Here is a 20988-nt window from a genome sequence, read left to right as displayed (position 1 = left end):
TTGGCTTGGCGGCCCCACTCAGCTGCTTCGCGCCTCCGCTCTCCGCCCGGCCCCGTCCTGCCGCCCGGCCTCGCGGCCCCCGGCGTGCAGCCGCCATGCCGTGGCCTTTCTCGGAGTCCATCAAGAAGAGAGCCTGCAGGTACCTGCTGCAGAGGTACCTGGGCCACTTCTTGCAGGAGAAGCTCAGCCTGGAGCAGCTCAGCCTGGATCTCTACCAGGGCACCGGCTCCTTGACGCAGGTCCCTCTGGATAAGTGGGTAAGAGATGCTGGCCCTTCACCCCCTCGGCTCCTGCGGCGTCTGAGGGACCAGCTGATTCTCTGCCCTCGGCTGTCACTCACTTTATTTTCAATACCCAGCCTCTTCTACGCAAAAAGTTATAACCACAATTAGCATTTAATCCAGGGAACTGTTGTCTGATATGCTAGCACTAAAGAAAAAAAAATCTCGGCATTTGTTACAGATACATTTTTCTAGCCACACTTCGATTGTGTAATCTTTAGTTATGAGAAAAGAAACAAAAACTGAAAGAAGGCAATAGCTGCTGATATTTCAAAGAGAACGAGCTAGTGTACCCCAAACTTCTAGAAATCCCTGTAGTTAATGAGTATGTTTACTGACTGCTAGAGATGGTGAAAACAAAGTAATCCCTGTGGTATCTATGCTTTGTCTTTGTCTTGGAGACATCTTGGTTCTTAATGATAGTGTTATGCTGAGCTTAGTCTGTGTAGTTCTCTAAAGATTGTCCCCTTGTCTTGTAGTGGTGAAAGTACTTGTTGACAAAAAGAAAGCTGATTTTAGCTGGATTTTCAGCAGGTGGCTTGTCACACTCCAGTCCTGGCATGTATGGTTTTTTTTAAATGTGCGTGTCTCTACGCAGGTATTTATATTTCCAGCCTACTCTAGAGACAGACCTTTGGATTACTGTGTTTGTAATATTTTGTAAAGGTTCTTGGTTTAATTTCCAACATTACTGCATTCTACCTGTCAGTCGAGCGTCTGTCTTGAGGAGATTAAGCACTGCAGTGATTCAGTCACTGACTTCCAGGGTAGCATAGATGATGAGCTAGGACCTTTGCTTTAATGTTTTCCAAACCACATTTTTATTACAGTATGTACTGGTATTAGGCCATGCAGAATACATATTGGAATACTTGAGAAGATATGATATTTTCAGGTAATGGTTTTTAATGTTATTAGTGTGAAAATATGTTTGAAAGTGGTAGGGGACAGATACTTGTAGAAACGCTCAATGTTACCAGTGTTTGAGTGTGGACTTTCTTTTGTTGTTTGCTTGTTTGCTTCCTTCTTTTCTTTGCTGGCTGTGTCTGCCGCTTGTTTTCTGTGGCAGGCTTGCAGTGAGGCTGCCTCGCTTTAATTGAGTTGTTATGCCCTCTAGTGGGTATTGAGCTCTCTCTGCGAGCCAGTGATATTATTTAAAATAATATCACTTAATATTTACTTAGTAACAAAGCAGTTACGGATCGGTACTAAATGAAGTGTGCATAACGTATACTCAGTGATTAAATGAACATGCTGCAGTGTTTAGGTGATCTTCCCCATTTGTGGATCAGCATTTTTCTGTTCCGCTTGTAAACAATTACATGTTTGAGGCTCTCTGCACGTGACTCTCATGTATGACAGATTGCAAAAGCAGATGTCACGGAAGTACTACAGCTCTTTTTTTCCCCCTAGTCATTGTAACCTTGTTCTCAATGAATCACCAGGATGACTGTATTTTTACATGGCATCCATTTTTGCAGACACTTCTATTCATCTCAGCACTGTAGATACTTTAGCCAACATTGTATGTGTTTATTTGTAGAGATATGTAGGAATTCCTGGGGCTATTAATGGAATGCCTATGCCTTTTGGGGTGTGGGCTGTTCAGAAGAATCAAAATGGAATGGATAATGTTTGTGGTTGAATTTTAGTATACATTAAATACTACTTTTGTGGACTGTTGGTCAATGTAGAAACAAATCCTGATGTGAAGGCTGTGCTTCAGTTTTAACATTTCACTTGGAGTGCTCTAATTACTTCCTTCTAGGAACAGCTGGCCTATTTATGAAGCAATTTAGCTCAAGAGTGCTTCAGGTTTTTTTGCTTTTAGATAGTAAATTTCTATTTTAAAATAATAAGCAGTATACTAAAATACACTCACTTTTTTCACCAGGCGCATGGGTAGCAAAAAGACATCTGAGTCAGATTTGTTCAAAATATGGTAGCTAGCTTACTCCCTGCTATAGCAAATTATTTGTAAATTCATTCAAGTAATTTAAAAGAACATGTGATATCTTAAAATACAGTTTCCATCTCTAATAATTATTTTTGCCTTATCTTATGCTATTGCCACATGTATAATTCTTAAAGTTAAGTTCAAGTATGTTTGAACTTTTATATAATTTATTTTATAAAATTTAAATATCACTGAATTTTAGTTGATTATATGATTCCTAAATAATTTCCCAGTAGGACTATTCAGGTTCTGTTTCTTTAAAGTTTGTAATTTTCTGCTGCCTGAGTGGACTTTGGAACAGAAACTAGAAAAGCTGAACATGCAAGGCAAACAAAATTCTAAAGGCAAGGTTATTGAGAGCAACAAGTTAATGTGATGAGAAAGTTGCATCTGGAGATATAAGAATAAAAATAAAGAAAATATCTTTTCAGAAAATTATATTTTAAAAATCATTCTATATTGTTGGAATATAATTTTAAATACAATTAAAATGGCAAAGAACTTTTAAATCCTTATTTTTTTCAAAAATAATGGGGTTGAATTTAAGCATTTTCTTAGGTAAAATCAATGGCCTTGTTCAAAATTCAGCAAGGTCAAAACCACACTTTCTCTTGCCAGTTGAAGATTATGTCCGATTATTACAACCACGGTCTTTAGTAGGGTCTTGTTTACATTGGAAAGTTGCACTCTCTTGATTTGGTATGTGAATAAGATTGGGATTTGCTTCGTGAAAGCCTAACTACTTCTTGTCTAAGAACTTACGTTTTAACTTAATTTTAAAATCAAAGCGCAGGCAGGAACTCACTTTTTTATTAGTCTAAGTGTGAAGAATATATTTAATGTGTATGGATGTAATGGAACCTTCATAGAGCAATAGAGGAGTCTTCTCCCTGTTGTGGGAAGGATTGTGGAAAACTTGAAAATCCTTAATTACTGTGTTAGAGCTGGTATGATACTGTGGGCGACTTGAATGTACCAGTGTTTATAATGCCACTATAAAAATATGATGTAGAAATGGCAAGTATGTTACATAGCTAGAGGGGATTGTTTGGGTCCACTGTCACATTGAAAATGAACTTTACATTGCAATTACATGCTATGAAATACTCCTATCATAGAAACTAAGTACTTTTTGTGCTTTTACTGTCAGCCTGTTTTCAGTTTTCTTCAAGTACTGCCAAAGAAAGAACAGATTAACTTTTGTTAGCATTCTGATATTTATAAGAGTAAGTTAGCAGACTTTTTTTTGTATAGTACAAAAATACAGACTATACAGCCACCACAGAGCAATTCTGAAAGCTAGGTAGTATGGAATTGAAATAGTTGAAAGTGTCTATTTTTTTGTCTGAGTATCATAAATTTTCTAGTAGTGTCAAAGTGTTTTTATTTGTTAGATACAAAATTATAGGTGATTTTAAAAAAAGTTATGATTTTTAATTTTTATTTTCTTTTTTTCTAGTGTCTTAATGAGATCCTGGAGTCTGCTGATGCACCTCTGGAAGTCACAGATGGATTTATCCAATCAATTTCTTTATCTGTCCCGTGGGGGTCGTTGCTGCAGGATAACTGTGCATTAGAAGTAAAAGGATTAGAGATGGTCTTCAGGCCAAGACCAAGGCTTGGTAGGATTATTTTTTTGATTTTAGTTTTTCAGAGTCAAAAGTCTACCCTTCCTTTAGTCAATTCTTGACCTTATTTAAATTGTCATTTAGCTTCCATACATTAATGATTGAGAGTTATAAAAAAAGAAACTGTCAGGTGTTTGTCAGTTGGTTGTCAACTCCATTAGTTGTTGCTCTCTTAAATAATTTTAAATGCTTATAATTTTCCTACTGTTGTATGTCTTCCAAGGTGTTTCAGACCTAGTGTGGGAAGGAGTTTTTGCAGTTTTTGGATGGTGTTTGTGCAGTTCTGTGAGGCAGTGTTAGTAGCTGGCTGTTGGGTGGCAGCAGGACAACATCACGGTGTAAGACTTGGGGGGTGTTAGGGAGGTTCTGTTGTTGTCTACTTCAGGCTAAAAGATGCATCTTCTTGTATGTTTAGAGAACAAAAAATGCAATTTAATTGCCATTGCAGTGTGAAATAATGACTTCTGAGTACTCTAAATACATACTAACTTTGATTATAATGCTGAGGGTTGTCTGAGTTCTTCCAGCTTGTCTGTATCCACATGCTTGTTACTGATCTAGTTTAGATTGTCCTGGTGATAAATTTTTACTGGTCATCAAGCTTCCATAAATTCTGTGGAACACATAGTTCATTTTTAGTTGTGAAAATTGTTTGAATATCTAAACGATTTTAATTTGGTTTCCTTCTTGTAGTGTAGAGAAGGTGGAAGAAAGCATTTTTTAAACATAAGAAGAAAAAAATGCGTAAAAAACCTATTTCTCATCTTTTGCTAGTTATCTTAAGTGAATTACTTGCTTACATGTACTCTACATTTCATCTGTAGTTGTTTAACAGGAATTAATTTTGAGCTATGTTACTTTCTGATGTAAGATTATTGCTTTGAAGGAATGGTAGTGTTGGGAGGAAACCTTTATTTCTTCACCTACATCCAGTTAGTTCTCTGTGATGTACAGTGCTTTATAATAGACCAAATAGTGTAGAAAAAACCCCATGGTGCTGGTTTTGTCACACATCCATAGCCACGTGGAGGTTTCCAGACCTGAATGCTTAACTGAAATGTTTTGTCTGTTTAACATGCTTGTATTTGAGCTAGTTTTATTTTTGTCTGCCTGTACTAGAATGTGATAGTTGAATTTGATTAACTTTTCTAATCCATAGTTTTATAGTGTTTGCTCACAATGGCCTTGGCATTAGCTGATAGGAATGCATTGTCAATTAAATTAATCTGGCTGATGAAAAACATGTTCAGCTTAATACATGCTGTGCTCTTGGATTTTATTATGTTTTATTTACTATGTCAGGTCTGTGTTAGGCATTTAAAACATGTTTTAATGTGCTAAGATAACATTTTAAACCTTGCTTAGTGTTTCTCCATGCAGGATATATTTCAAGAAGAATAAGAAACTTTGAAATAATTCTTAGAAATATGACTTACTTCATTTTGCCTGTTATGCCTGCAAAACCATACCAATATAGTAAAAGAATTCCAGAAATTATTTAGTTGCTTAAATTAGTTAAACTACTGCTGAAAATTGATTACACTGTTGATTACCTGATTTCTTCTTATTTATACTGAGTTTTCAAATACCAGAATCTTTTACATTAATTTTAAAGTAGTAAAGTCTATAATGAGATATTATAACTAAATTTGGGTTTAAGTATAACTTTTTACTAAGCTGTTGAAACTCTTTTCTGGATGTGCCAAATATATTGCTGTGTTTTGTCTTTATAGTTTCATGAAGTCCATGTTTAATTTATTAAGACTTATTTTACTCCACAGCATCTGGTTCTGAGCCTATGTATTGGTCAAGTTTTATGACCAGTAGTATGCAGCTTGCAAAAGAGTGTCTTAGCCAAAAATTGACAGATGAACAAGGAGAAGGGTCCCAGCCTTTTGAAGGACTTGAGAAATTTGCAGAAACTATTGAAACAGGTATGAATCAATTATTGAGATTTGAATTGACATCTGAGATTTGATTGGTTTATGTTGTGTGTGTCAGTTTTACAAAATCGCGTCTCAACTGCCATAACTTATACAACTAATTTTCACTTGTTAGAATTGCTTGTAGAATCTAAAGAGGAGTGTTGGACAAGTGATCTTGATTTTGAAGTGGGGAAAAAAGCTCCATTTACTTCCTAAAGTATTTGTATACTTCCCTCAGTGGACAGATTGAACTCTGTCTCAGGGCAAGCTGGTGTTTGTTTTCACCAGAATAAATCCAGCTGAATCTGTGCCTGAGGGATTGATGACATGTCTTAGTTTTGGAGATGGCTGTGTATTCATCAATTGCTAATAGTGATATTGTTGAAGGAGAAATGGAAGAAGTTTCTTCAGCTGTATTTGTGCATAGCTGACCTGTTGTGTTGTATGAATCTCCATAATCACACCATGTTGATAGAAGTACTGCAGAAACTTTTTTGTTGGAGGTGGTTTTTCTAAGTGCACAAAACTAAGGGCTTATGACCACATTATCTGGTGGAGAACTTCGTGCAGAAATGTCTGAGCTAAGGGAAATTTTTAGAGTCCCATCTGGAGATGGAGTTACTCAGCCCAGGCAGCATGCTGCTGCAGCAATGCTTAATAGTTCAGGTATGGTGCACAGTGAAGATGTTACTTTCCTTGAGGATTATCCACATTGAGCTACCAGAAAACTTGGTTTGAGCTGTCACTTGCTCAAATGTCTTAGCCTTAGAGAGCAGTTATGGATATATATATGTTATGGATATACATATTGGTCACTTAATAGGAGTTTATATTGTCTCTTGAAGTCTTGTTGCCTTATTAAACTCAATTGATAATTTCCTCTGAAATAAATATTGACAGCTTAAAATCAAAAACCATTTAGTATGATTACAAAAGCAATCAGTAAGTTGACTTAATAGTCTACACTGCATTTTTTTGTTTTCTCTTTTAAGTTCTAAGAAGAGTGAAAGTTACCTTTTTGGATACTGTGTTACGAATAGAACATGTGCCAGAAAACTCTAAAAGTGGAACTGCGCTTGAAATCAGAGTTGAAAGGTAATTTTTTTTTAAATTTTTTTTTATATGTGGATTTTTTTTCCCTAAGGGACTTATTGCCATTTCCTGTAAAATACATCTTACCCATACACACAATTCTTAGTATATAGTTAGACACTTGCTCTTAAGCACCTCTGTTATAATGCTAGTGAGCATTGTCTTCACTCAGATTCCACTTAGCATGTTTATGCTAAAGTTATTTAACCATCAAATTAGAAGAGTTCTTTTTTTCCCAATATGCATTTTCATCAACTTCTACAGTTAATGAATAACATTTCTCAGACATTCAACAGCCAGTGTATATTGTTGGCCAGTCAGGCCATGTGTACAATTAGAAAGGGAACTAACCCCTTTGAGTAAGACACTTTAAATCTTTTTAGAAAAAAAAGGTACAGTCCTGAAAAAAAATCCCAAAACACTGAAAGAATTTAGGTTCTATGTGAGCTTTCAAAAGAGCCCATGTGAATTCTGTAATTACTTTGAACATGAATACTGTACATGTTCTTAATGTAGATTATTTTCAACCTATAGGAGAGTGTAATTATACTTTCTTGCAAAGTATTGAGATCAGCATCGAATAAAACTGATGCTCACCAAGGATTGCTAATGAAATATATTTAGTCTTAAGCATTTATAAGCTTCAGATTAGTGTGTTCTCTGGGGTATGTTCACATTTCTGGTGGTGTCCCATAGAAAAGTTAAGATTTTCACCAATTCTCAGAGACTATTGGGTTTTTATTTCATGACAGTGGACAGCACAGCAAAAGTATGAAGAGAGAGACCATGTACAAACTGAAAGGTTAAAAGGCACAAGGAGAAGTAACAATTTTCATGCACCCACTGTCTTAATTTCCTTTCTTTTGCCTCCCAGAACCATGTACTGTGATGAAACTGCAGACGAGTGCTCTGGAATTAATGTTCATCAGCCCACAGCTTTTGCTCACAAGTTACTGCAGCTCTCAGGTGTCTCTTTCTTCTGGGATGAGTTTCCTGCATCAGCAAAGTCCTCCCCAGTGTGTTCAGCTACACAGCTGGTAAAAATAAATACATTATATAAGGATGTAAATTGATGAAAGAATATATTGTTACACTATTAGATTAATTCTGAAGGATACAGGAGTTGAACTTGTACTTAAATCTGTGTTTGGGAAGTTTTATAATCAGTTCCTGTTGATTTTGAGGAGAGGCAAGGAAATGGACATTAGTAGAGTCCATTTCTAGAGTAGAAATGGAGGAAATTTGAAATTTGAGTAGAAATTAGGATGTATTGTACTGGAATCTGGTTACAACTTTAGGAACTAGAGATTCAAGATCCCTGCAATTCACTATTCTGTGGAAACTTGCTCTTCTTCCAAAGGCCTAATGCTTTGAATTCTATGTGCCTTTTTTTTTCATAGTTATCAGTACATGTTTGTAAAGCCTTTGTCAAATTTATAGTTTGTAAAGTGATTATTTTTGTGATAAGCTTATTTGAAATGCTTGTGTTTTGCATTTTTTCCTAAGAAAGGGGATGCATTCTTATTCCTTTATCTGTAACTTTTTAAGGCAACTGAACCAAAGCTTTCACCTAGCTGGAATCCAAAAATCATTTATGAGCCACATCCACAATTAACAAGAAACTTGCCAGAAATTACTCCTTCTGACCCTGTACAGATCTGTAAGCTGATTGGTAGAATGGAGTTAAGCCTAACATTAAAACAAAATGAAGTACTTCCTGGAGCTAAGGTTAGTCATGCTTTCCTGGTGTTTACCTAAATGAGTAGTTCTGTAATTTTTTCTTTCTAGTGCATATGAAAAAGGTGTCATATTCTCAGGGGAACAGAATTGACATGCTCTTCATGTTGATTCTTTATGTTCTAACCTAATAAATATGTGTAAAAAGACTTCTTTATGTTAGTTAGATGAATCAGGGCTCACTGAAATCTGTTAAATGAGAATTCGTGTATGTTATAGAGAGATTGAATTGAAGTGTTCAAAAAAACAAATAGACATGATAGTGAGTATATAAGTAAAGCTGTGTAATACAGTCCCCTTCTCTCCAGTTTTTAAATTGGCTGTTAGCCTGTTTTGTATAGCCTACCATATTTTATAGAAAGCATTAAGTTTGTACTGCTGTAGAGAAGGATTTTTTTATGTCCAGCAATTTCTAGTCAATCTTTAACTGTTCTTGTTTATTTAAGAGTCCTTGAAAAGTAAAATAACATTTCCTTGGTGTGAAATAGAGAAATGCTGCCAATTTTAAAAGTATTAATATACAAAACCAGAAGACCTTTATTGTTTTAAGGTCTGTTTCAAAAGGTACTTACTTGAATATCTTATAATTAATAAGTAAAACTAACTTTATTTTTTATTGCTTTGGGAATTATTAAAGAAAAAAATAGCAGATTAATGGAATTATTGATTTTTTTTTCTGCTATGAGATAGTGTATTTATTTTGAGCTGATAGTGACACATCTGCGTTTATCCTGCCAAGCTACAGGTTGGAAGAAACACAAAATTATGTTTCTGGTTGTTTTATAGAAGATACTGGTGTAATGACTGCATTCTTTCCACCATAAAAATCTATTATCCAAATAACTGATTCAAGTAATGTAAAGAAAAATTCCTTCAGTGTTCTTGACAGCATTCTTTCCTTTTCTTTTTAGTTGGATGTGGATGGACAAATAGATTCTGTACATCTGTTTCTGTCACCAAGGCAGGTTCATCTTCTATTGGACATGGTAGCAGCAATTGCTGGACCAGGCAAGTATTACAAGGAACAAAAAAAAAAATTTTGCAAGATAAAAATGTTCCTTCAGTTGAAAAAAAATTGTGTTGGTAGATTATTGTGAGATTTTATCTGATATTAGTAAAATGCTTTGTAGCTGCTGTAAGTTAGGACTATGATTAATTTTTGTCTTTAATTGCAAATTGTACATCTAGTAATGAAACAAACCAGCAAACAGGGTTGACACATGACTGTATAATAATACAAGAAATGAGGAAATTCTAGGTGGAGAAAACCAGGAGACTGAACCAATTCTGGTTCTTGCAGCTTCTGTTTCACAAGAGGAATTTAGCTTCTCTATTCTATCTTTTAGTGACAGGCACGTAAAATATAGAACAGACTGTAATTGAATTTGTCTGTATTTGTGAAGAACTAAAAGCAGTGTTTCGACTACTGTAGTAGAAGTATGAGAGTGTTTTGATTTGTTCCCCTCATCTATTTTATGTAGCAACACTTGTTAGGGTAAATAATCTTTTTGAAAGATATGTCATATCCTGGGTGGGTGATTAATATTCTTCTGATACTGATGTACTTGTTTTATTGGATGTGTTCATTGTTTTTGGACAACTGGAGAAGTATTACATACAGTTTCCCATGTGTGTCATCTTCAAACCTGAAACTTTAGTCATTCCTTAATATTAAAACCCTTAAGAGGTTGTGGCCTTAGTCCCTAAAGCTGACTGAGAAATGTATGCATATTATATGCCAACACACTGCATATATAACCTTGAAATGTTTTCATGTGATGTGAAGTTAATAAATGCTTGGAGAGAGTAATCTGTTTTGAACAAATTAAACCTACAAACCAACAAAATGCACAAGTACACACATCTGATATATAACTACACATGCAAATATATACACCAGTGATTCATTTTCAGATCAATTTTTGAATTTTGTTAGGGATACAGTTAAGGAAATTACAGTAGGATTTCTGTCCTTTTTTGAATTCAGAGAGTCTGAGCAGGATAGAATTGTCAAATAAAGATAGGAAGAACCGGCCAATGCAGCAGGAGGACGAGTATCGGATTCAGATGGAGCTGAAACGTTATTTGAGGAAAGAGTCTTTATCTGCAGGAGCATCATCTGAACAAAGCTTCTATGAGACAGAGAGTGCCAGAACGCCTTCTAGTCGTGGCAAGTATAAAAGATGATGCAAAATAGCAAATAACCTGTTGTTAGGATTGTTTAAATTGGTCATCTTTTAATCTTACCAATTTATGTATTAAAATGAGTTTGACCTGAAGTAATTATACGCCATTAATGGCAAAGTTCAGTAAAAAATTAACTAGTTTAGGTATCAGGCTGGACTTGATTCAGTATTTCCTTAAAATTGTTTAGTTTGTGTTAATGTGAAACATGCTAAAAACACATACAGCATGACATCTTTTCAAATGTGTTGTTGAGGAAATTACATCTAGAATAATAGTTGTATTTATCTGATTTTATGTGAATACTTTTTTGCTAATTATTTTTAATGTGAAATACTTTGATTGTCAAAAGGAGAATATATCAATTTATAGAAGTTATATCAACTTGAATATGAAAATGAGGTGTTTAACTGTTCTAATATTCATGAGGTTTTTTGTCATTTGATTTTTATTTAATCTCTCTCCATAGCCACTACTAGTCTCATGTCAAGAAAACTTGGGACTTCTGTAAATGATGTGTTTAGCTGGTTATTCTGTCTAGCGGTTAGATTTCTAGACTTAAAAATACATTTCTGTTAGAAAAAAAGTTTTTTTAAAATTAGTAAATAACTCTTAATTATCTGTGGCTCTCTACTAGAGGAAGAAGTTTTCTTCTCAATGGCTGAAATGGACATGTCTCACAGCCTTTCCTCCCTTCCACCTCTTGGAGATCCTCCAACCATGGATCTAGACTTGTCTTTAACCAGTACATACACAACTACACCAGCAGGATCTCCACTGAGCACTACAGTGGTATAGTATTAACTGCATTTGGAATCTTTTAGAAATTAACACTTCTGCCTGAAACTGTTGCATAATTGCTGCATTCTTTACAATGTCAAGAGCTGTTGCAAAATTCTAGAACAATTGAAATGTTTAGAGCTGATGGTATTCCTTTTCTGCTATGGAAATGGTGTTGGAATTATTCTCATTTATTTGGCTAAGCTAGGAAATGTGTTTTCAAATGCCTTGGAGCTTATATAGGATGCCTCATGATTTATTTTGTTTTTAATTACTGCATGTGTACCACCTGGTTTTCTTTTAAAGTAGACTACATAGACAATGTTGTATGAAATTGTAGTATTAAATTTTTCAAACTATATAAAAACTATGCTGTTGTTTTCACTATCTTTCCCAAATCTGTTGTGTACATTATGTTTTCTGTAATGAAAACCATGGAGAGTAGCTGTGTAGAGCTAGAAAAATATATGCTCATGAGGAGTGCAACTTTAGCCTTAAAAACCTGTGGAATTAAAAAGCATATCTTGAAGTAAAGCATACCTGCATTGATAAATTGAGCACTAATTCTCCATGAAATGGCATGCTGATGATTGTTTATGCATGTTGGAGTTTTTTGGTTTTTATATAATTTACCTTATTATTTATGTTTGATCTAATGTCTAACAACTCTTTGCAAATTTAAGGTCATATATATTTTTTGTTTTAGCTGCAACCAACTTGGGGTGATTTTCTTGATCGTAACAAACAAGAATTACAGCCTCCAAGAGGTTCCTCACTAACAGCCAATATGGTTCACCAGACTTCCATAAGAAGGACATGTAAGTAGCAACAGATAGTTTTGCCTAGATAATTATGAAAATGAATTGTTATGCAGCAACTTGGTAAAAAGAAATGAAAATCAAAAGTAAGATGATTTTATAAATGTGTTATTGCTGAAAAATTACGTGAACTTAATTTTGTATTTCAGCTATTCCATCCAGATCTGTTTCTGTGGATGAATCCAGACCTGAGCTACTTTTTAGACTGGCAGTTGGAACTTTCTCAGTGTCTGTACTTCATATTGACCCTTTACCCCCACCTGAAAGTTCACTGAACCTTAATCCATTGACACCAATGGCTCGGGATTTCTTTGCCCGAATAGAAAAGATTGAGCCAGTTAAGTTTTCAACAGAAGATTTTCTGTCCTTCCGAGAAGTATTTGCAGAAGCTTGTTCTCATGATCACCTTAGGTATAACTTTGCTTATTAATAAATATAAGTAACAAAATATATTTTAAGTAAATTTGAATAAAGTAAGCTTATTTCCATAGGAATTGTGTCACTTAATATTTGAATTGCATTAGTCTTCTTATTAATTTCAAAATAGTCTTGAATTTTGACATCTGTTGTCCAAGACATCTTTTTAAAAAAAGTTGAAACTGAGAAAGAAAAGAGAATAAATATTAAAATCACCTAGCTTTTTAATAGATTAATTAAATTAGGTACAGTTTCTATGACAGAAGCCTAGAGAGTCAAGAATAATTAAGTAAATATCTTTAGAAATAGCTGTGTTCTACAGAACCATTGTTATTCCAATGTAGTGATTACTGCTTTAAGGAGCTTACGGTTTTACTTAGTGCAAAATATGATATCAGTAGGGATAAAGCCTAAGTGAGAACAAGAGAATAAAGTCAGGCAACAGTCTTTTTTTTGCAGAAATTTTTGCCATCCCAGTACAGTGTATGAAGTAAAATATTTAAGGGTATATACATCTTTTCTTACCCTATGTATGTAATTTAGACTTTGTAAGACATTTGACTTCTTCATTGTCTAAGGATGTTAGTTTTATATGAGCTGCACCTCAGGATAGATGCCTAAAATGTTCTTTACAAATTTCTCTATGCTGACCATTGTTGATTATGTAACATGAGATTCATTGTCTTTGTTGCTAAATCTGTTACAATTAGATTTGTTTATGTATTTGGAGAAATTATGATGTTTTAATGATTTAAAAATCATTGTAGTGATCCTTTTTTTGCCTACTTAAGTGTTGACTTTTCATAATTGTTATTGATTTATGCTACTTTTAATAATTATTGATTTTAATAATCTAGGTTTATAGGTACTGGCATCAAAGTGTCTTATGAGCAAAGACAAAGGACTGCCTCACGAAGTTTTAGTACTGACTTATCCATTGGTGAGATGGAATTCCTGGAATGCCTTTTTTCTACTGACTCTCATTCCATGCAGCCTCACTATACAGAGGTATGTAAAAATAAAGTGAGTTCCATAAAAAAGAAATGTTAGTTATATAACTGAGAATGGTAGATTTGAAAATGGTTATAATTTAAATGTTTCTTAATGTTTTTTAGTTTTTTAAATATGTTTTAAGATTAAAATTTGCATTTTAAATCTGAGCTCAAATAGTGAACCAACTTTTGTCATACCTGACAGGAACAGCACCAAGTAGCCAAATTTAGTTAGTTACTTCTGAAATATGCTTAATGTGGTTTGGGTATTAGTTTTTGGAAAACATTTACTCTAAGCAATGGAGTTGAGCAATGCAAAGGTTTCTTGTGGTGGTGATTATTCTTCCAGCTCTTCTGCAATCAGAGACATCCAGTAAGGTAGCTGAATATGTGGATTGGAGAAACAGTTGAACTGGGGCTCTGTTCACTGACTTCAGTGTGGGGTTACCTGTCTGTTCTAGCTAAAGTGTCATAAATATATTTTCCTGTGGCAACTGCTTTCTATTTATTAAACATTTTGATTTTTTTTTTCTGAAGCTGCTGACATTTCATTCTGAAGAAAGAAATGATTCTCATTCTATGCCATGCCTTCAGCTGCATTATAAGCATTTAGATAATAGAGGACCTCAGGTAAGGTGGGAGATTAAAATTACTAAGTTTCTGTACAATAACCTTCGTCTAATTTGGTTCATTTGAACAGAAAATTGACTGCAAAACAGAGTTCTTAACTCCTACTTATAATAATTTGTTTCATTGTGTTCTGTTGAAGATTTTAGTGCTTTTTCTTTTTCTTTTCAGGGTAGTCAAGGGAGACTCAGCTCTGTTCCACAGAAAGCAGAGTTACAAATAAAGTTAAGTCCAGTGTTTTGTGAGCTGGATATTAGTATTGTAGACAGATTAAATTCCTTACTTCAACCCCAGAAACTAACTACAGTGGAGATGATGGCATCTCACATGTATGCTTCTTACAATAAGCACATAAGCCTGGTAAGTGTAAAGTGAAATTGATTAGTAAACTTGCTGGGATTTTTTGCAGGAGGAAGTCAGGGTGACAACCTGAGACTGCTAGTTCTGATTGATTTGTGGTGGCTGAGGTGCTTTTTTTTTTAGTGTGAGAGGTTTTTTTTGTTTGGTTGGTTGACTGGAGTTTGTTTGGTTTTTCCCAACTTCTCACAGTCGGATTTTGCATTCAGTGATTGTGTGCTTGAAAACAGACGAAAAGACAGTGGTAGATGCTTCACAAACTGCCTAAGTTCTCAGCTTCTTGAAGCAAGGAGAACTGGGCAAAAAAGAGTAATCCTGACTGACTTCTCATCCCTAATCTGTCCCATCATGCTCTCCAGCAGCGGATATAAAGTGTTGCTAACAATTCCACTTCTATGTTAAAATCTGTAATTGTCACAATCAACCCAGTTGTCTCTGTGGTGTATTACCTGCTTTTGGGGTAGGTGACAGAGAATGGGGGGCATTTGCTTTGCATTCTAGTGTTTTGGGACCAACAGAAAGAAATTGAAGCTCATTTGCCTTGGTTTGGGTTATCACAATAGCATTAAACTTAAAGACTTTTCTAAAAATACTGGAGGAATGATTAATGCATTTAACTGATTTTGTGAACAGCAACAAAAATCTTAATGTAATTTTATTGCTGCATTTACTGATTACGGAAAAATCAGATTTCAAAACTATTTAAGTCCTAAAATTGTAAAACATCAATTTCTTCTCTAAATATAATTGTCATACAAGTTTGATTCCTTTCAATGATCAGCAAAAGGGGGAGGGTATGAAGGACATGAAAGTAACAGGAGCTGGACACCCTGATTCCTGAAAGGGACAAATACACATGATAGTAATTCCTACTTTTTCAACAGCAGCAGTTTTTAAACAAGTGTCTGAGACATGGTATTTCCTAAGTGCAGCTGAATATTGTTTGTTACTTTCACTATCTAATTTGAGAGGAAAAATAATTGCAAAAATTAGGAGGTTTTTTAAAGATTGCTAATCTCTGCAAAAACTTGACTTCTAAGTAGAATCTTCATGACATCTATAATAGAAAAATATCCTAAGAACAGTCGCAGTTGGTCTTGATGTGTTTTTTCTGTGATATACAAATAATATTTTTCATTTTCAGATATTACATCATTAAAAGCTTTCTCCATAGTCACTTTTAATGCTATTTTCTCTAATTCAGAGGGTTTTTTATTCACTCTGGTTTGTGTTTTGTTTTTTATTGTTTGGTTCTTTTAGCATAAGGCATTTGCTGAAGTTTTTCTGGATGATTCACATACTCCTGCCAACTGTAGAGTTTCAGTTCAAGTCACTGCCCCAGCATTAAAACTCTCTGTTCGCTTCCCAATACCTGATCTACGGTCAGATCAGGAAAGAGGACCATGGTTTAAGAAATCACTTCAGAAGGAGATTCTTCATCTTGAATTTACAGATATGGAATTTAAAACTGAATTTATAGGAGGGGCGACTCCAGAACAAGTTAAATTAGAGCTTACCTTTAAAGAGCTAACTGGTAAGGATGTTAATATTATATTCAGAAGTCCTTTTTTATTTCCCTAGGTACTGTGTAGTTGAGAGAAAGGTTCTCTCATGTGGAGTAACCCAGGGAGTGTCTTTCCACCTGAATTTTGGGGTAGATATGATATCTCTACTGTAATTTTGTGTTCTGTATTTAATACCAATGTAAGTCCAAACAATATTACTAGGATGAGAGGCTGTGTGTCCAGTTTGGGGCTCCTCAGTAAAAGAAAGACAGGAGCTCCTGCAGAGGGTCCAGTTGAGACTACAAAGCTGATGAGGGGTCTGGAGCATCTTTAATATGATGAGAGCCTGCAGGAACTGGGTCTGATGAGTCTGGAGAAAACTGAGAGGGAAATCTCATAAGTATGTGAATATCTCAAAGACAGGTGTCAAGAGGATGGTGCCAGACTCTCTTCAGTGGTGCCCAGAGACAGGACGAGGAACAATGGCCATAAACTGAAACACAAGAAGTTTCACATTAACATGAGGAAGAACTTCTGTACATTGAGGGTGGCTAAGCACTGGAACAGGTGTCCAGGGAGGTCGTGGAGTCTCCCTGTCTGGAGGCATTCAGAGCCCACCTTGGATGAGTTCCTGTGTAACCTGCCCTAGGTGACCCTGCCTTGGCAGAGGAGTTGGGCTAGATAAGGTCCTTTTCAACCCTAAAAGTGCTGTGATGCCAAGATTGATTCCCTAAATAACTATCATTGAAAAACTTTAATAATTTCATGCCTCTAGTATCTTTCAAAGTAATAAATCTATGAGACTGGTTTATATTTGCAATCTTCTCTGCTGTCTCATTTTGTGTACTTAATCAAGGCTGTGACAAAATACAGTGATGCTGTAAATGTAAATGCTGGTGTCTATGCATTAGAAGTGTCTGATTTTCCAACTACTGCTAGCTAAAAATAATAGAAAATAATTTTTGTTTCTAAAAGTTAATATTAATTTTTTGGAAGAAGAGATGACAAAATTTTCCTAAGTAGCTTAGTAAATAGCATTGGCTAGTTATTCTTGTTTGACTCCAACCTGAGGAGTGGCTGACCTGAAGTTAGCAGTTGTCATTCATCTGTTAATTTCTAAAAAATCTCTTTCTATTCAGGTTCATTTGAAGAAGATAGTGCAGAAACACCAGTAAAATTTTTTCAGGTGTCAGGTGGCACAGATGGGGATATAACATCATCATCAGACAATTTTGACTGGCCTCGGTAAAATAAATTTTCATGTTTTTAATGTGGATTGATAGCACTGTTGTTTTTCTAATTTTAATCCAGAATGCCTGTGTGGTAGATGATTGAAAATAATTTGCAAAGAAAGAGCATGTAACTATTAAAAAGACTCCAAGAATTTATAAAAATCCTGGAACTTCTACATTTATAATAATGCAATATGGTTTTTAATGTATAATGACTTCTGCATGGACTTGAGTAAATTTCACTGAAAGTTAGGTAAATGATTAGGGACTTGAAACTTTTTCCCATTTTTTTTTACTTTACCTTTTCTCCTGCATTCATGACTAAATACCAAACCACCCATCCTAGTTGAATTTTGCCTCAAAAAATATAAGCCATAAGAATGGCAAGAATAATTATATTGTGACTGAATTATTGCAGCTTATATCACATGCAAGGCAATACAGTGCTTCAGACTTACTGACGAGAAGGACCTGGCAGCTGAAGCATGTAATAAGATGTTTAAAGAGGCAATTTTAGATTTGCTACAGAATTTGCTGTGTACATTGTTTGCCACAAAATTCAGTGGCTTTCTGACAGTAAGTTTATGTGGAATTTTTTTCTTTTATAATGGCACAAATAAAATTTTCTGTAACAGTGTTTGCATGTAAGAAGCTACACCATGCAGTAGAGCATTTTTATAGCTGTTGATGGTCTAGTGAAACAGGTTTTATTTTGAGAGAGTGCTAGATTTTTCTTAGGTCACCTATATGATCACCTAATGGAGTTGAAAGAAGCAGACACTTAACATTTTCTTTTACCTGATGGTACCACGTTCCTTTGTGTGTGTAAGTTAGTTTTTTTCTTAGTAGTATTGTTTTGGGTAATAAAATATGTTATTATCTAATAAAAAAGTCCCTGGAATTTTGAGTTATTTAGTCTATGTGTATTTAAAGGCAAGCCAGTAGAACTAGTGGACATGTGACAGAGCATAAATACAAACATTTTAAGCATCTCTAATGGCTTATTCTGCTTAACTTCTCCAATGTCAGGATTGTATTGAAAATAAACCCTCTGGCTGTGCACTCTATTCTGGAAAGGATAGCAGCTGAAGAGGAAGAAGGTGATAGTAACTTTCAAGAGGAAGAAGAAGGAGGGTCTCATTCTTTGAAGGATGTCTGTGATATTAGAAGACCAGAGCCTTCTCCATTTTCTTCTCGTAGGGTCATGTTTGAAAATGAAGAGGTACTATAACATTTTGTTACTGCTTTGTGCTTATGATAGAGAAAATGAATACCATCTCACTACTTTACATGCAACTTCTGGCTTCCACTTTTGGTTTTGTTTTGGGGTTTTTTGGTTGTGTTTTTTTTTTTCTTTAACTTAAAAATTTTTTTCTTTTTCTTTCAGATGGTGATGCCAGGAGATATAGTTGAAATGACTGAGTTTCAGGATAAAACAATTAGCAATTCTCATTATGTACTGGAACTCACGTTACCAAACATTCATTTAACACTACCAAACAAAAGCTTTTATGAGAAACTGTACAACAGGCAAGTATAACTGTTTTGCTTGGTTATCATGACCTGTACTCTCAGTTCTGTGTCACTTTTGATAAAAGCAATTATCTAAGCAGGTATAGCAGGAGCTCATTTGTATAGCTTATTTAAAACCACAAAGTACTATATAAATATTTTTCCAAGTTAACATGACACCACTGTGTCATGTGCCTGATCAGTGCTATGGCAGCTGACTGCTAAAAAGTGTTTGGCAGATTTTGTGAACAAAGGGTGAAGCTAAATAGTCTTTGGCTCTCAGTGAACACTTTGTTCAGATCTCTGTGCAGTGTTTCATTTTGCTCTAATCTTTCTGATTTCTTCTTTAAACAGATTATTATACTTCAGAAACTTGCACTCAATTTTACTCTTCTCATCTAAAAATCTAGAGCTTGCAAGGCAGTCAGAAAAAAAACCCTAATCCAGTTTTGTAAGGCTCACAAAAGTTTATGAAAATGTAGAGAAAGCAAGGCAAATTTATGGATGGGTGTTCATTTATTTCTGTTAGTTTGCTGTCTGAAAACCAGCAAAATACTACTAGATTGTTACTGTGCTGTGCAAATATGCAAGAGAGATGCTGGTCTATTTTAGTCTCTGATAGACATTACTTTCAGTATTTTCACTTCCAAAGTGACAAAGCAGAACCTTCCATTGAATATTTTGTTGGAATACTTCTGTATTGAATGTCTTTACCCTGACAGACACACTCACTTGAAATCAAAAGAATTAATGTTTCCTGCAACTTAGTTGAAAATGGATGTGATCAAAATAAGGGTTTCTCAACTTCCCCTCCCACCTGCTGAGCAAATATATACCCATTTATAGAGTCTTTTGTGTCACTGTCACATGTTAGACTTTGATATGTGCATACCATAATTACAGAAGAGAAGTTACTTCAATTTTTTTGTTGCTGTTACTCATGAATATATTATTGTTTTGTGCTCGTGAACTTTATTTTCTCTGTTTATGGAGTCTGGAATCTGTTATATAAAGTCTGCAAAGGAATTATGCTTGACTGACTTAATAGAAAATGGGAATATAGTCATATATTTTGTGTAATGATAATGTATTTCTTCCTAGGATCAGCAATGATTTATTGTTGTGGGAACCCACAGCTCCATCTCCTGTAGAAACATTTGAAAACCTTTCTTATGGTGTTGGACTATCTGTGGCCAGCCAACTCATCAACACTTTCAGTAAAGATAGCTTCAGTCAATTTAAATCTGCAGTTCATTATGGTAATACACTTAATAAATTATCTAGAACTATAGTGCTTTAGAAGTGTAATTGGCTGAAGTGATTAAGATGTTAGTGGAGAGATTTTGTAAACTTATGGGAAAACATTAACCAAGAAAAAAAAAGTAGATTACTGTTTAATTGGGTAAAATAAGTGTGAAATTGAATTGCATTACCAATGGAGAAACAGTGAGCTATTGGCATAATATGTGTACTAGCAAGAGAATGAGTTGTACTTGATTTTGTCTATTAGATGATGAAAGTGGATCTGAGGAAGAAACACTACAGTATTATTCCACTGTTGATCCAAACTATCGTTCACGCAGAAGGAAAAAGCTTGACTCACAGAATAAGAACTCACAGAGCTTTCTGTCTGTTCTGCTAAATGTGACACATGGATTAGTGTCAATATTCACAGATGTAAAGGTAAGTCACTGGGGCTGGAACAAGTTGTTTTGACCATGGGTGGCCCCTTCATGCTGTATGTACTTATCTGGAAGGAGGTAGTATTTTTAACAGTAATTCTGCAATCTTTATACTACTATAACTAGGCAGTAATGCAACACAGTATTTTGCAAATTCTGTGTACTTTGCTTCATGTGAGAATAACTGAAATGCAAGCAGGAAAACATATACTGGTAGCAAGTGTTGTGTTAGTTTAGACTGCCTAAATGCAGCAAACTGTCA

At 34.8% G+C, this 20988-nt stretch overlaps 1 protein-coding gene across 1 annotated transcript in view; it reads left to right on the top strand.

Annotated features, from left to right (window-relative positions):
* Positions 1-8: 8 nt before the first annotated feature.
* The window catches only part of ATG2B (autophagy related 2B), a 45142-nt gene continuing 24162 nt past the window's right edge, over positions 9-20988 (top strand). The window contains exons 1-21 of the mRNA XM_031066150.1: positions 9-257; positions 3698-3860; positions 5648-5800; positions 6784-6886; positions 7758-7920; positions 8432-8611; positions 9532-9628; positions 10608-10790; positions 11442-11596; positions 12291-12402; positions 12552-12813; positions 13677-13827; positions 14349-14441; positions 14610-14798; positions 16056-16329; positions 17440-17545; positions 18562-18754; positions 18920-19062; positions 20146-20303; positions 20555-20727; positions 20979-20988. The exon at positions 20979-20988 is cut by the window's right edge and continues 183 nt beyond it. Of these exons, the coding sequence (XP_030922010.1) occupies positions 96-257; positions 3698-3860; positions 5648-5800; positions 6784-6886; positions 7758-7920; positions 8432-8611; positions 9532-9628; positions 10608-10790; positions 11442-11596; positions 12291-12402; positions 12552-12813; positions 13677-13827; positions 14349-14441; positions 14610-14798; positions 16056-16329; positions 17440-17545; positions 18562-18754; positions 18920-19062; positions 20146-20303; positions 20555-20727; positions 20979-20988 (3223 nt within the window). The 5' untranslated portion in view covers positions 9-95. The remainder of the gene's footprint in view (positions 258-3697; positions 3861-5647; positions 5801-6783; positions 6887-7757; positions 7921-8431; positions 8612-9531; positions 9629-10607; positions 10791-11441; positions 11597-12290; positions 12403-12551; positions 12814-13676; positions 13828-14348; positions 14442-14609; positions 14799-16055; positions 16330-17439; positions 17546-18561; positions 18755-18919; positions 19063-20145; positions 20304-20554; positions 20728-20978) is intronic.

The sequence above is a fragment of the Geospiza fortis genome, unplaced genomic scaffold (assembly GCF_000277835.1).
Source record: "Geospiza fortis unplaced genomic scaffold, GeoFor_1.0 scaffold23, whole genome shotgun sequence".
Lineage (NCBI taxonomy): Eukaryota > Metazoa > Chordata > Aves > Passeriformes > Thraupidae > Geospiza > Geospiza fortis.
The sequence above is the reverse complement of the archived record's forward strand: the minus strand, read 5'-3'. Positions and strand labels throughout refer to the sequence as shown.